General features: G+C 40.0%; 1 protein-coding gene across 1 annotated transcript in view; it reads right to left on the bottom strand.

The window, feature by feature from the left end:
• Vopp1 (VOPP1 WW domain binding protein) overlaps positions 1-17,140 on the bottom strand; it is a 67,643-nt gene that overhangs the window by 17,637 nt on the left and 32,866 nt on the right. Inside the window, exon 3 of the mRNA XM_028789405.1 lies at positions 5,942-6,019. Coding sequence (XP_028645238.1) covers positions 5,942-6,019 — 78 coding nt within the window. The remainder of the gene's footprint in view (positions 1-5,941; positions 6,020-17,140) is intronic.

Genomic DNA, 17,140 nt, shown 5'->3' on the forward strand with positions numbered 1-17,140 from the left:
TTGGAAGCGTGTGCAAAGGAAAGTGAAGATTTGGGCCAGCGGTAAGTAAACCTCGTAGAAGGACAAGGTAATGGTGAGATGTGTTTTGTGTATGTGTTTAGAGTTATGCTAAAATCTAGAGAAGTGAAGGTAAGTCTCATAGATGCTTTTAGTTTTTGGACCCTGACTAGAGACAGTTTACACCCTATACATGGGTTTGGGAAAAGCAGTCCTCCCCTACTATCTGTTGATGCTTTGGTGAAATAGAAGGAAAATGAATGTAACCTGTCTCATAGCTCTCCTAGGAACAGGCAGAGGTCAGGAGACATCCTGCCTCCTCTCTGGCTCCTACTGGAGAAATGCTTGGTTCTGGGTCCCTTAGGTAGGATATCTGGGTCCCTTTTGTGGGACATCTAATCCGCTTCCCTCTCTGTCTATTGTCTGTCCTTGGTGCACCACTCTGTCCATGTCTGTGTCATGTCTATATTTTTGTTTCGTTGCTTGAATATTGTTCTGTGTTTCATGTTCAAAGGAAAAATTAGTTAAAACTTTATCTAATTGCTCATCCCTTGATTTAGTTTTAACTCATTTCAATAAAAAAGAAAAAAGAAAAGAAAAAAATAAAAAATAAACTAAAAATAAAAAGGAGTTTCAATTGGCCTTTGGAGCCCTGCACCTATAGTTAGGAGTCTAGCACAGCTGGAGAAGCCCTGCTATGGACTCATTGTCTGTCAAAGCCACTCTTAAATGGGCCAGCAGTTTTTTGGCTTCTATGGTAAGGAGCTGACAGTTGTTTCTCCTAGAAAAATCTGTGACTATGATTATTAGGTTCAGCAGGTGACAAGGTGCACCTCTCTTGAAATTACAGCTAGAAAAAGTAAGAATTTTGTCTGGTTTAAATAAGTAAATGTGTGTAGCTATTTAATTTTTGTTTCTGATTGGGTTTAAAAGTATAAATATGTTCTGCATATCTTGGCTATAGATTATTGGCTCATAAGATTATGGGGTATGATTAAAAATTTGTAACATTGGTAACAGAAAGTTGGTTTAAAACTGGTAACTCAGGGTTGGAGTCATTCTGAACAGCAATATGTGACATGAGCCAACCCAGGGAAACAGGTCTCTAAAGACATGTCTAAATTAGGTAATATTGTATGTATTATAAAGATTTATAAAAGATTTAGGGTAGTGTCTCTTTGAGGTATTGGAGGCTGTACTGTCTTTCGTTCGTGTGCAGGAATTGGCAGCCAAACTTTGTAGCATGGTGGTAATTCAGTTGGTGTTTTTAGAGACTGGATTGTTCTTTGGAGTTTTGCTTTCCAAAGTTATGGTTGTGCTCTGGTGTTACAAGGGAAACTCACTGTGGTTGAACTATCAGTGTTCCATTGGCAGCAGTTTGCAGTTAGATCACAGGTTTGGGATTTTAACTCACACATATTTGTAATTAAGAAAAAATTTGGCAGGTGGAGATTGTTGCACTGTTTTCTGCGAAGGGTTGATGAGGCTATGGAACTTGTGAGGGCATAGCAGCATGGCTTGCCTACTCTAGCTGCCATTCCAAGAAATGCATATAAAATTATTATATATTTGGAGAATTGTTTTTATACCGTTCCTTTACATTCTGGTGACTGTGGGAGGTTTGAATTTAATGAGTTTGCTTGTAATTTTGGAGAATCCATGAAGTGATCACTGGAAAGTTTTGCCTCAAGAAGTGGCTAATAGCCTTACATTATGTAAGAAATTTTGTTGCTGCTTCGGTACAAGAAGTTAGGAGTTTGAATCTTTCAGTATATATTATTCATTACATGGATATTTGTTAGCTGATCCCTCTGAAGGAGTTTTACTGCAAGCCTTTGCTCTCATACAACGAGCTTTAACATCTTGGGGAATGTTTGTTGCTCCAGAAAAGATTCAAAGGCAATGTCCTTTTCAATATTTGGGACCTCAGTTATATCCTAAGCAGATTGTGGCACAGAAAATTACAATAAGAAAAGATAGTTAGGGCTGGAGAGATGGCTCAGCAGCTAAAAGCACTGACTGCTGTTTTGGCAGTCCTGAATTCAATTCCCAGCAACCATATGGTGGCTTACAACCATCTGTAGTGGGATCTAGTGCCCTCTTCTGGCTTGCAGGGGTATATGCAAAAAAAGAGATAGTTTGATTTTAATGATTTTCAGAAGTTGTTAGGAGATATTGATTGGCTAAGACCTCATCTTAAGCTTACTACAGGAGAACTTAAACCTCTGTTTGATACTCTCAAGGGGATCCAAATCCTTATTCCCCTCAACAATTAACTGTTGAGGAATGGATAGCTTTGCAGAAGGTGGAGGAAGCTATTAGCCAACAGCAGATACATTATGTACACTATGATCAATTGTTGGCTGCTTGCATCCTTGCTACAACTCAGGGACCATTAATGTGGATTCATCTTTCTTCATCTCCAAGTAAAGTTTTAACACCCTATTATGAAGCTGTAGCTTTGTTAATACATAATTGTAGAATAGAATCAAGAAAATATTTTGGGGAAAACCTGATGAAATACTTATTCCTTATTCCAAACAGCAGTTAAACTTGTTGTTGCAGAGTACTGACATTTGGCCTATTGCCTGTGCAAACTTTTCAGGCAAAATTGATAACCATTTTCCAAAAGATAAGTTGTTACAGTTTTCCTCTACGCATGCTTTTGTATTTCCTATAAATTTATGCATGCAGCCCATAGAAAATGCGCTTACTGTGTTTACAGATGGCTCATCTAATGGGGAGGCAGCATATGTGATTGAATCACATGTTCACTCTCTTGAGTTTCTCCCTGCTTCAGCACAAATAACTGAATTACGTGCTGTAGCTGCTGTTTTGGAAATGCTGAAAAACTAAGCTTTTAATTTGTATACTGATAGCCAATATAGAGCTCATGGCTTACAATTACTTGAAACTGTTCATTTATTAGATATTGCTAATTCTCTATTTGCAATTATTTATGCAAATACAACTCAATTTAAGAGAACATACTGTTCCTTAACATTGTAGGACATTTAAAAGCTCATACTGGACTGCCTGGACCCCTTAGTGAGGGCAATGCCACAGCAGATTTGTATACCAGGGAGGTTATAGGCCTGACACAGGAACAGTTACCAAAACAATCTCATTCTTTACATCATCAAAATAGTAACAGCTTGAGACAACAATTTAGTATTTCTAGAGAATGGGCATGTCAAATTATAAAGACATGTCCTGAATACCCTCAGTTTCTTCCTGTACCACGTAATGGTGTTAATCCTTGAGGACTCATACCTAATCAATTATGACAAATGGATGTTACTCATTAATTCTGACTTTGGAAAATTAAAATATGTACATGTGACTACTGACACCTTTTCAGGCTTTCTAGTTGCAACTGCTTTAACAGGAGAAGCAACTAAAAACGTAATTAGTCATTGTCTGCATTGTTTTTCTATACTGGGTGTTCCCAAACAGATTAAAACAGATAATAGAACTGGCTATTACAGGCAAACATTTGAGATGTTTTGTGAACAATTTAATATTACCCATACTACTGGGATTCCTTTTAATCAAGGGCAAGGTATTAAGAAACAGGTATTGTGGAACTTTAAAACAATATCTTCATAAAATAAAAAAATAGGAGGAGTTAAGTCTCTTACACCACAAACTTTTCAATCATGTTCTTTTTATTTTAAAAATTTTAAAATTTGGATGCCAAAGAACTCACTGCTGGGTGTCTATGGTATCCTACAACTAGGCATACTTATGCCTAGGTGAAATGGAAGGATCCATTTACAGGCATATGGCATGACACAGATCAGGTGTTAAATATGGGGAAAAGGGAATGTTTGTGTTTCTTCTGCAGGATGCTGCAGGAGCATGGGGGCTGCCAGAGAAAACAGTGAGACATGCTGATGCTGGGACAAAGAATGATGCTGACCTGTGAGCTTTCAGAGTGTTCTGTACAATGGTGACTGGGAAACTATATTGGACATATTTTCCTGACCCACCTTTGCTTGCCTATATCCCAGATTGGACAAGCTGCCTAGCTTCAAGCTTTTAGACCTTGTGGGACAGAGAATCAAAAGGAGAAGTTATAATGACCCTTCTACTTCCTTTAATGTGACCAGTTATTCTGACTCATTCATGGACTGGTCTAGAAATGAATTCAATATTAGAAATAACAGTCTTCATTTGGAAGGCTGGTTCTGGACATTTTCAGTGACATATTTGGAAGTTAGCTGTAGTTCTCTATGATGATAGCAAGAGATAAAGTTGGGACAGGGTCTGGATTTCAAACAAGTGTTAATGCATGTGTTAAGGCTCCTTTAATTGTCATGTTAAAATTACTTTTGTTTCTTCTACAATATTCAATGTAAGTTGTGTTGATTGTTCACTTTCTAATTGTGTTAGTGTATTGAAAACTGTCATGTCTTCTATGGTGGTCTATCAACCAGCTTGTTTTATTGCCTGTGAGTATTACAGAATCTTGGTATTCTGGAAAAAGCTTGCAATTACTAGAAGAAATGGGTCAGGGTTTAAGCAGAAGCAAGAGGGTAGTGGCCTTGATTATTGTTGGCATAGCAGCTTTGATTACATTAATAGCTAGCACCACTCCTTCTGCAATTGCTTTGGCACAGAAGTTTAGACAGCTATGTTTGTTAATCATTTAGCAAAAATATGTTACTAATATTCTGAGTATTCAAGAGGATTTAGACAGACATTTGGAATAATGATACTATGATACTATTCAAATTATGATACTATTCAAATTATTGAAGAGGAGGTTCAGGGTTTAAATGTAAGGAGCCATCTCACGTGTCATGGCAAATACCAATGGATTTGTGTTACCTCTAAAATTTACAATGGCAGCCACTATAATTGGGAAAAGGTACAAAGACAATTGCAGGGTATTTGGCATAATTCTAATACCTCTCTGGATGTTTTACCTTTGCACACTGAGATTATGAATTTAAAGAATGCTGTTCCACTGAGCTATGATCCAGCAGATACTGCTGATAAAATTTATTCATAGCCTGATGTCAGTATTTCCATCCTTGTCAAGCTTCAAGAATGGCATATATAGTTTGATCATACTAGCTCTTTTTGTCCTGGGAATACTTTTATTCCTGCCCATCATGTTAAAGCTTTTCTTTAACAATATCAACATGTGGGCAGCCAAAGTACATGGCTTGAAACTAAAAGTGGACCCCCAGATTTAACAGGCTGGCAAGCCAAGGATGGGCAACCTTCTGCAGTGCCTTACCAACCTAAGACAGAAATGCATTGCTTTTGAAAATGCATATTGATGACAGGTAAGGGGGCATTCTTGTCAGAATGACCTAAGACAGGCTCAGTCTTTTTAAATAAAATAAAGGGGGAAAATGTGGAGAACTTTTGGGGCTTTAGGCAGGAATCTGACATGGGGCTATGACAAGGAAGTAAGTTCAGGCAAGAATCTAATTTTAGGCTAAAACAGAGAAGTAATTTCAGTCAGGAGTCTACGTCTTAGGCTAGAACAAAGAAGTAGGCTTCAGGCATGAATATGACTGTGGGCTAGGACAGGGAAGTAGGCTCCAATATTTTTGTCATCCTGATGAGCCCTTAGAAACAGTGATCATGACAGTGATCACAGGAGTGATCGCAGGACTTTGCTTATTGCCTTGCTTGTTCCTTGACTATTTGTATCTATTGTATTGCTAGTTCCTAAACCTAGAACTGACTTAATACTTCCATGTAATTAAAATGGTTTAAAAGAAAATTGAGAAAAAATAAACCCGCCTCAGCCTTCAGCCTCAGAACTGGCTGGGGTCATGCTGCAATATTGTTTAATCATCTTTTTTCTTTTTAATCCTCACTCCTGTGCTGCAGAACCTGTTGACTGATTGAGTGGGCTTGGTCAAAGAAGCTGCACGATGCTGATGCTGGAACTTTCCAAGATCAAGCAAGAATTGTAACCTACCAAAAATACCACAGCCTCTGTATGGAGAGGGCCCGTACACAGCACCGGGAGCCACAGCAATCTTCATAGGACCGGCATCTGCAGGAGAGAGAGAGCACAATTTTAGGTTAAAAGGGGTAGATTTTCTCACCATGGGGTTCCATTCAGAATCACTATAAGCATAAACATTCTTAGAAAGGAAAATCAAAATGGATTCCTTCTGGTGAGGCTCCAGGACCAGAAAAAGCATCAAATCTACCAGATCCATGCTCCAAGAAAGCTATGCAACAGATAAATAATAGGGAGGATGTGTTCTACGCTGACTTTTATCTAGGATCATGAGAAAGATGGACCTACCTCCATATGCCTCACAAGTTAAAAGCACAGGTTACAGAGTGTAGTTAACTGAGGAGGTCCGGGCACTTACTAGCTATGTGATTTCTGTTACTAAACTCTATCAGCCTCAGCTTCTTTAATAGCAAAATAGAATGATGGGAACCTTTCAAATGACTGTAGGACCTCATCTTCACATAAAGACTATATCTGCTCAGGCTCCCTCATCCCTCAGATCTCTACATACCCAAGGCTTCTGGCGGGACCCAGACTCCTAAGACATGTTCAAGGGCTATTCTAATGCCAAAGAACCACTTAAGAAAGTCCCTAACTGGAGATGAGACCTAGTGTAGGCCTGGGATGACTCATAAAGCTTCTTCAGTATTTCATCTCCTCAATCATGTCAGCACTCTTGTGTAACGAATGTTACAAAGAATATCTTCCTTTATAAGCATATATGTATGGGGGGAGAGAGGAACACGTAAGAGAGATATTGGACTCTTGCTGTTAGGGTGGGTAGAAATCAGACAACTATAAACTAAAGAGAAAGATCTGGTTCTCACCATGGCTTGCAAAATGAACATTCTTCAAAACTATGTTAGACTCATAATATAAATGCTAAGTGTCTACTTGCCTCTCCCTCCAGTGCAGAGGGTCCTATACACAAAATGAGATGTCCACTCACAAGACTATACAATTAACATTGTATGGAATATAAGACCTTGCCAGAGCAGACTGGATATTTTCCTATTGAGTTTGAAGAAGAGTCACAAGTATGGGAAAGCCATGTGGGATGAAGGTGAGCTCTAGACTCTGTAAACGATCTCAGATAAATTGTAGTCATAAAACCATAAGGGCCTGAAAGCTGCTCATGCCCAAACAGAACCAGAAGGACTCCAAGTGTTAGATGAGAGTTCAACTGAACCAGTCTCTTTACTTCAGCCTTGTGAGACCGTGAGCAGAGAAACTACTTTTGCTGGGCTCACACTTAGCATCTACAGAGACTGAGGTAATACAAGCATGGTGTTTCAACTAGAAAGCTTGGAGTAGCTTGTTACAAAACAACAGAATAGATAAGAGCAAGGGTTATAGGATATATTCACTTCTTACAGACACCTATTTAAGTGGTTTGGCAAAGTCTAGTAACCATACGTAAGATGCAAACAACCAAAAAAATAAGACTTAAGGGCTACTGTAGCACCTCTTTGCTCTGGTTACTGTATGCTGATAGCAAGAGCAAATTTGGCTAGCATGATGCCTAATCTTGATTGCTAACCTGATGGGACTTGAAGGCAAACATCCAAATTTGCCTGTTTTTGAGGACATTTCCAGAGATGTTTAACAGAAGCAGGGAGACCCATCTTTAACATGAGTGATACACTTCATGTGATGGTTTGTATATGCTTGGCCTAGGGAGTGACACTATTTGGAGGTGTGGCCTTGTTGGAGAAGGTGTGTCACTGTGGGATGTGGGCTTTAAGACCCTCATCCTAGCTGCCTGGAAGACAGTATTCTACTAGCAGCCTTCAGACAAAGATGTAGAACTCTCAGCTCTGCTGCACCATGCCTGCCTGGATGCTGCCATGCTCTCACCTTGATGATAATGGACTGAACCTCTGAACCTGTAAGCCATCCCCAATTAAATGTTGTCCTTTGTAAGACTTGCCTTGGTCATCCTGCTAAGACACTTCATGGGCTGTGGTCTCACACCATCCCAGAAAGCAAAAGTGAGCACAGTACCCAAATCCACTGCCCTCTGCTTCCTGATGCCAGTGCACTGTGACCAGCTGCCGGGGGTTCCTACTGTCACAGCTCCAGCCATGCTCACTGCCGTCACTTCTCACTAGGCTAGACTGTAGTAAGGCAAAATGAACCCTTCCTTACTTAAGTACTTTTGCCATGTACTTTTTTCACAACAAGAAAAGTAGCCAGGAAGTCAGTAGGTTTCTGGAACATTACCAGTTGAACCAAACACTAATGACAGCCCACCTTCTCTGTTCTTGATTTCCCTTTTCATTCTCAGCCCTGCTGCTTGGGAAACTGAAAGGATAACATCATAACCCTTATGCAAATGGCAGGAAGCCCCTAAGCTGAGCCATAGACAGGAGTCAGCAACACCTCTAATACCAGCTGCAGGGGTTCCCAATTCAACTTGGAACTTTGCATTCCCTAGAAAGAGTCCCAGAAAAGACTGAAGCATTTATGTGAAGAGCTTGCTATAGTTAGTAAGTACCAATCATTAAAGGTCTGAAGTAATATGATGACTAACAGGTTACACAAGGTACAGCATGGGGTTGGTTTGAGATGAACTGGCAATGCACTTACAGCATTTTACAATCTCTAGGGGTGATAACTAATACTATCAAGGTTAAAATTGATTTGAAAAGGTCATGTGGCTTCTTTTGTAAGAAATGTTTTTTGGAACAGATTTTTGTCATATGTAAATATGTGTACAATAGGCTGTACCATAAAGCATATTTTTCAGAGCTACTGTTGGGAAAGTCCCAAACAAACAAAACCTGTGTCTAAAATTGGCTTCTGTCATCCCCCTAGGAAGGTTGGGGTTTTTTGTTGTTGTTTTTGTTTCTTTTTGTTTTGTTTTTGTTTTTCTGTTTTACTTGTTTCTATGCAATATTAAATATTTTAACTTGACATCCTGGACCTGTTTAGACAACGCTACCAATTATAATTCTTCCCTTCCTTGGGAGACTATTCCCAAGTTGGGTACAATCTTGACTTCCCAATCCCAATTCTTGCCCATTTCCCCACGCCTCATTACTATTTTTTTTTAACCAACTTCAACACAAGAAAATGGTGAAGAAACTGTCAACTTCTCAATGCAAAGACCACAACTCTCATCTTATAGGAAATATGACATAGTTTATTCTGGAGTCATTCTGACTGACCATGGCCAGGAACACAGATTTAAACTACCCTAAATTCTGTATTTGAACATGGAAGCAGTTTTGTAAAATTTTATAGTTTTACAGAATAAAGTCATAAATCCTGACAATTTAAAAACATATTGGTGAGTCCATCAGAGAAGTGATTATGGCAAGACTGGGGGAAGCTTTCTGTGGGTCTGAGATGCCATATGATGACATTCTTAGCTTCGGGGTTGGTGGAAACTAGCAGTCTGTTAATAGATTGGAAAAGATGCTCATCCATTAGCTACAGGATGTTAATTCTGATGCAGTGGTGGGTAAGAAGGTCACACGGCTCTGGGCCTGCCACATTCCAATCTCTTAGAGTGCTGTAGTTCTAATCAGTCACCACTGCAGACACAGCTTCTCTTCAGGAGTGTTCATTCACAACACAACACTCAGGTTCACCTCAGTAAGCTCTGCCTTCTCATCCTGGACTGGCCCAGTAAAGCCTGAGGATGTAAATACTTTATAACTACCTCAAACAATGTCAACTTACAAAATCTAGCCTTTATTTTACCCTATTTTGGGATCCACATTCTGTCACTCAAGGACTTTATTATTTCTTCAGATTTTGATACTTAACTGATGACAATGAGATACATTCGTTGGGACCCAGGAATTCAAATTATTGTGTAACTGATTTTCTTCCTCCTTCCTGTGACTCAATGGCAGCTTCCTTAGCACTACTGCAATGTCCCATAATTCCACAGTCAGACTGGGTCTGAAAACATAGCAAGTCTTCCTGAGATCTCAAGCTGGATTCCAAAAGCTGTACCTTCTTAAAGTCTAGGAGAGTGTCTGGCAAAGCAAAGGAAACTACTAGAGGGTACAGAGTGACTCTGGTGTCAGGTTAGCTGATAAAGCATCACAAAGGAGAAGAGATAGGAGCTCTGACAGCAGAAGACAAGGCAAGAAGACAGGAAGAAAGGCATCATGCATAGCTCACAACTAGATGTAGATCAGGTTTCATACTTTAATAAAATAATCAGGAAAACAAACTTCATTAGTATATGAATAGCATTCAAAAATCTGGATCATCAAGGAAGGAAGAGAAAACAGAGTTCTTCCACCTACATCTTGTAACTGATTGTCACAGTATGACTTCCATATTTTTACTCAAATCAATAATAAAATGATGATGGAGTCAAAGGTGAATTCTACTATAGACTGAGATTTTACTAACCACAATTTTACAGGTAGGGTTATTTGCACACCAGTCACAAACCCACTATAACTGGTCTATCAGTGATCTCAACTGAGACACTACCAAATATCATCATGACATGTTATGTCATGTCATGGACATCCTGGTCTCAGTCTTACTGAAGAAAATAAGTGCAATATAGCAGGACATCAGAGGAAGGGTTCCAAATATCACAAACATTTGTCTAATAATCTATTGAAGGAACACAGAGGTTCCTGGCATTCTAGTGACTGTGACAATCTTTTGCACGTCCCCTTCCACAATTCTCAGTTTTGTGAGCTGCTTGCTTCCGAAGCCTACAGGTGTCTAGGGTCTGCCTCTTTTCTCTAAAGCAAGGTCATCTGTGATCAATGTGACATTTCTCCACCACATCTCTCCAACAGTGTTCCTTTAGAGAAGACCACCAATGTGTTAGACACACACACCCTTTCCAAAGTCTGCCATCAATCTCCAAATTGGTCTTCCCATAGCAACCTCTTTCATGTATGATATAACTTATATACAGCCTCCTTGTAGCACAGTCTGAAGGACTGCATCTCCAGACTTTCTTTTAGAGGATTTTCATACCCTAGAAAAGTTCCTTTTTAACGAGGTAGCAGTAAGTCCCACCCATGCAGAACCCTTTACTTGTGGGTATAATTCACACACGGAGGAGATGGTCAGGTGGGTCTTCCAGGGGGTACAGTTTTGTGGGAGGAGTCAAGGTAACAATGGTTCTCAGCACAAGCAGCTTCTGTTTAGGAGTCATTCCTCAGATGACACTTAGTATGGTCAGGACTGAGAATAGATGGACCTAAACTGAGAGCTTTTTATCTCTCTTTATTTTCAAAACCAGCACGTATATGTATACGGGTGTGTGTGTGTATGTGTGTGGGGAGGGTGGAGTCCAGGTAGATGGGAAAAGCTGTTTTGCTTTCCTAATCAGTTTAGAAAAATTATTAAAGTATAATTGATAGACAAAGAGCTGCATATTTGATGTATATAGTTTGACGAGCTTGGAGCTGAGTATGGATGCATGACGTTCTGGTCATCTTAATACTGTACATCTATGCATACTTAACATCACATATTTTAAATACAGTTTCCACCTCCACAGACACAAGCCATCAGAGCTTTTATCAAACTTGTTACCAAGTCAAAGCATCACAGATTAAGGGAATTTTTCTGATTCGTTTTCTATCAACATTACTTGATTGTAGGCCTGTTTTGTTTTCCCTAAACAGAGTGCTCTTGTCTGTTGAGACATTCAGTCATACCCTAATGGTCATTTAACTTCCATCTAATCAACATACCCAAGGTCAAAGCCAAACATCGTGGATTCTAGGAGGAACGACTGCTTGCCAGCCCTTTCTTTAGAGATCTATTTATCATCAGAAGATACCTTCTCAAACTTGCATAAGCCAACATTACTTGTATTTTAGTTGGTTTGTGGCATTTACTTGAAGAATTATACTTTTATTTGTACCTGGGGGAAAGTATCATAAATACTATGAACTCTATAATTAGCAATCCCAATGGATTGATTAGAAAGTACTCATTTTCTCATAATTGGTGACTCTTGAATAACTCAGCTGCAGTAGGGTAGAGGTCATCTGACTTCATGGATCGTCACACTCCTATGAGTTTCATTAGCTCTATAGAGTTTTTTAAAGTCTACACTGAGTTCCTAGGATCCAGCTTTTTCTTCTTTTCTCATTTTAGTTAACTGCTGCTCATTTAAAATCAATTTGATTCAGGCTTGTCTTGGGAAATAGTCTTTCTAGTTTCTGATTCAATAAGATTCAGATTAAGATATAGTGAGATTAAGAAATACATACCCGGCCACAGCAGCAGGATAATATGGGAAATGAAAAAATAGAAATCCTCCCAGAACCTTGCAATATTTTAATTTGATAGCAAATGTATAACCATTTAAATCACACAGCACAAAAAATATAAATGGAGTAACATGAATTTGGCAATGAGGTATGAATGGGTGGCCAAGTCTATCACCCTGATCTGGGAATCAGATTTCAGGTTGAGGACTAGGTTATTTCCTCGGCTTAGTCCTTACCTGTACTGCTGTCTCTATGCAGGCTGTTTAAGAAAACGGCACAGGTTAGGTAATTTATAAGTGTTATTTCTCCACAGCAGTCTCCCTAAGCCTCTACTGGTAGGTAATCAAACGCTGCGCTCAGCTATCTGGTCAACCACAGAGAACAGGGTTTTCGAAAGCAAGGGGTATATCTGGTTACCCCAGTGGGGAAGAGCCTCGAATACTTGGGCACAGGGGAAAAGTTCCTGAACAGAACACCAATGGCTTATGCTCTAAGATCAAGAATTGACAAATGGGACTTCATAAAATTGCAAAGTTTCTGTAAGGTAAAGGACACTGTCAATAGGACAAAACGACAACTAACAAATTGGGAAAAGATCTTTACCAATCCTACATCTGATAGAGGGCTAATATCCAATATATACAAAGAACTCAAGAAATTAGACTCCAGACAACCAAATAACCCTATTAAAAAATGGGGTATAGAGCTTAACAAAGAATTTTCAACAGAGGAAACTCGAACAGCTGAGAACCACCTAAAGAAATGTTCAGTATCCTTAGTCATCAGGGAAATGCCAATCAAAACAACCATGAGATTACATCTCACACCAGTCAGAATGGCTAAGATTAAAAACTCAGGTGATAGTAGATGCTGGCGAGGGTGTGGAGAAAGAGGAACACTCCTCCATTGTTGGTGGGACTGCAAGATGGTGCAACCACTTTGGAAATCAGTGTGGCAGTTCCTCAGAAAATTGGACATAGCATTACCTGAGGATCCAGCTATACCATTCCTAGGCATATACCCAGAAGATGCTCGAACGTATAACAAGGACATATGCTCAACTATGTTCATAGCAGCCTTATTTATAACAGCCAGGGGCTGGAAAGAATCCAGATGTCCTTCAACTGAGGAATGGATTCAAAAAATGTGGTATATTTACACAATGGAGTATTACTCAGCTATTAAAAACAATGAATTCGAGAGGTTCCTAGGTAAATGGATGGAGCTAGAAATTATCATCCTGAATGAAGTAAGCCAATCACAAAAGAACACACATGGTATTCACTCACTGATTATTGGATATTAGCCCAGAACCTTTAAATGCCCAAGATGCAACTCACAGGCCACATGAAGCTCATGAAGAAGGAAGACCAAGTGGGGGTGATTCGGTCCTTCTTAGAAGGAGCAACAAAATACTCAAGGGAGCAAATATGGAGACAAAGTGAGGGACAGAAACTGAAGGAGGGGCCGTCTGAAGACCATTCCACCTGAGTATCCATCCCATGTGCAGTCACCAAAGGTAGATGTTGATGTGGAAGTCAGGAAGTGCATGCTGATAAGAGCCTGATATGGATGTCTCCTCGGAGGTCTTCAAGAGTCTGACATATTCAGAGGCAGATGCTCACAACTAGCCATTGAACTGATAATGGGGTTCCCAATGGAGGAGTTAGAGTGAAGGCCATTGGAGCTGAAAGGGTTTGTGGCCCCATGAGGAGAGCAACAATACCAACCAACCACAGCTCCCAGAGTCTAAACCACCAGCCTGGGAGCACTTATGGAGGGATCCAGGGCTTCAGCTGAATATGTAAGAGTGGAGGGCCCTGCTGGGCATAGGTGGAAGAAGAGATCCTTGACCTCATGAAGGCTGGACGCCCCAGGGGGTGGGAATTTTGAGGGTGGGGAGGTGGGAGTGGGGGGGTAGGTAGGGGTTACATCCACAGAGAAGAAGGAGGCGGGGTGAGGGGATAGGGGGTTCCTGGGTGGGTGGGGGATGGGGTAAGGGGACAACATATGAAATGTAAATAAAACATCCAATAATAATTAAAAAAAAAGAACAGCAGAAAAAAAAAAAAAAGAAAGCAAGGGGTAGAGGGAGCGGGAACCACACTGGATCAAGAGCTCTTCTCCACATCCTTCACCTTGCACATCTCCAGAGTGGGGAGAGACCCTGTTTTAGTTACTGTTATTTGACTGTGATAAAATACCATGACCAAAGTCAATTTAAGGAAGAAAGGGTTTACTCAGCTTATTGTTCCAGAAGGATGGTGTCCATCATGGTGAGGAAGGCATGGCAACAGGCAGACAAAGCATGGAAACAGAGGAAGAAGCTGGCTGATCACAGTATCATACACTCATAGGAAGCAGAAAGAACAGGGAGTAGGACAAGGCCATAAACCCCCAAAACCCAATTCCAATGACAGACTTCCTCCACTAAGGTCACACCTCTTAAGGTTCCATAACCTCCACATACAGGCCACCAACTAGGACCAAGAGTTAAATATATGAGCCTATATTTCTTGTTCAGATGACCATAGGCCTGTATGTATCAGGAATAGAGTCACAATGGCGCCATGACGGGTGGTTGTACTGTGTGTCTGGCTCTCACACTGGTTCCTTCTACTTGAGAAGTCAGGTAAAGCGACTCTATTGGGCACTGGCTCAAAGAAGATTGTTTCTGTGCTCTGTTAGCTATGTTGTGTCTTTTCAACTAAAACATTCCCTGTTATAGGAATAACAGAGGATCAAAAAACCCAAGAAGTAAACAAAACTTTCAAGTCTCTGATATCTGAAGCCTACAGTATTCTTAAGGTATCAGTAAGCAATTGCTGGGGGGGAAAGTGCTTCTACTGGCCAAGTGGACAATGAATCACTTAGATACAATGAGATACAATGAGTCATCTCCCATGCCAGGGTGAGCTTTCCCAGGGCACTACTTCCTTGGAGTGACTTGTACTCCTGTACATAGGCCAAAGATTTATGGGCTCACTAAGCTACATTTGAGTAAAACAGTTTCTTTGGTTGGCCATTAGCACCCTATCTGGGATGAGTTCATGTCTATCTAGGAAAAGGTATTCAATGCTATGTGAAACCCAGGGGTGAAAATTTACTCATTTAGCATTGTTCATAACACAGAAAAACTAATTTCTTGAAAAGCAGCTTGACTGTTTCACTGTTCAACTGTGGGACCTGGGATTTGGCCCTCTAAATGGCCTGGACAAAACTGACAGAGAAGAGCAGTACTGGGGAGAATGGGTTTTGTCAGATGCTAGACAAGCCAGAGACAAGTCTGTCCATCTTATATTCTCTTCCATGCTTTTCCTTCTGGTTATGGTTTCCCTTCCAGTATGTTTTTTCAAAGAGGCATCCTCACATTCCTTCCTTTAAGTACATTTACATCTGAACCCTTCTGTTACTCTACCTCACCAGTATGGCAGCCAGATATGTGACTCAAACATGCACAATGCCTCTGAAGATGCTTCAGGTCCAAGGTAATGGCTGAGCATTCAGTGGTCCGTTACTGCATTGATCTTAAGGTTTACTCAGCATTCCAAGAGAAGAGAGAAAAGTCAAGCACCAAGAGCAGTCTTTGGGGAGAAATCCTTTTCCACTATCCAACACTTACAGGGACAATGGGGTAACTTACTCTTTTAAATAATTTATGTTCAGTCAACAAGACTCAATAACTAGCTAGGCAGGGGACAATGTTGTAAGAGAAACACCTAAAATGCTTCTTCAGTGATAAACATGATAATTCCCTTGCCTGGGCCAGGGAGACTGATATAAATCATGTGGGTGATCCATTAGCTTAGCTCAGGAGACCCCAGAGAATTCATCAATTTTAATAGAGATTACATCAGCCTTTCTACACTTTCCCCCATGGCCATAAAAACTTCTTTAGACAATGGAATACTTTGAAACCTCTCTCATCCTCAGACATTTCTCTCACTTTTCTTAAATTATCACTTTCCCCCAGAAAAATGCAGAGTTGTGACATTATAAAAATATCTCTTACATTCTAAGAGACTGGAACATTCGCTGGAACTCATAGCAAAGTTAATAATACATCCTGAAGTCACTTACAATTTAAGATCAATCTACTATGTACTCCAACTAATGTGCCTTTAAGAACTACGTAACAACCAACCTTATTTGCCTTGGATTACCCATGAAATCAACTTTTACAAGCTAAGCTAAGGCATAGCTAAAATCTTAAATTATGTACTCTTCCATGACTTTAACCCATTAGAACACATTTGTATCACTTGCTGAAAGCAGCCAATACAGAGAAGTTGAATGCAACTTCCTCAAATCAACCATAAGGGTTGAAAGCATTCATTTAAGGTTATTTATTGATAAAACAATCACTTTTGTTATTTGAATGAATTGGGATCTATTGGAGCCAGTGGTTTAATCCAGTTTAAAAACTCTATTAAAGATTTCTGCAAAGTAACCCATTCTTTCCCACTGTGATTCTTTCTATGCTGTTCAGTAGACAGGGAGTGGAGCCCTTTGTTAGGGACAAACACATACAGACAGAAGACACATAGGTAAGCACAGATGTAGATTCACACAACAGACAAAGGATGGAAGACACAGGGAACATGAAGCAGATAACTCAAATCAGAACTTGCTCTTGTTAAATGACTCCAAGCGAAGTGTTTTGATTTGATTCCTTAAGGTGACACTGATACATTATTGGTGACTTAGTTAATCACTAACATATGTTATTCAGGCACTCAGTTTCTCATTTTGAAATAACTCTTTTCTACAAATTTTAAGTTTTATTTATGTGTACTGTAGCTATACCATTTCCCTACTCCTCCCTTCAACTCCTTCTATGCTCACCCACATTCCCTCCTAAATTCATGGCCTCTTTTCCTTTACCAACTGTTACACACACACACACACACACACACACACACACACACACACACACACA

This window comes from Grammomys surdaster, unplaced genomic scaffold (genome assembly GCF_004785775.1).
Source record: "Grammomys surdaster isolate TR1022 unplaced genomic scaffold, NIH_TR_1.0 125832, whole genome shotgun sequence".
NCBI lineage: Eukaryota > Metazoa > Chordata > Mammalia > Rodentia > Muridae > Grammomys > Grammomys surdaster.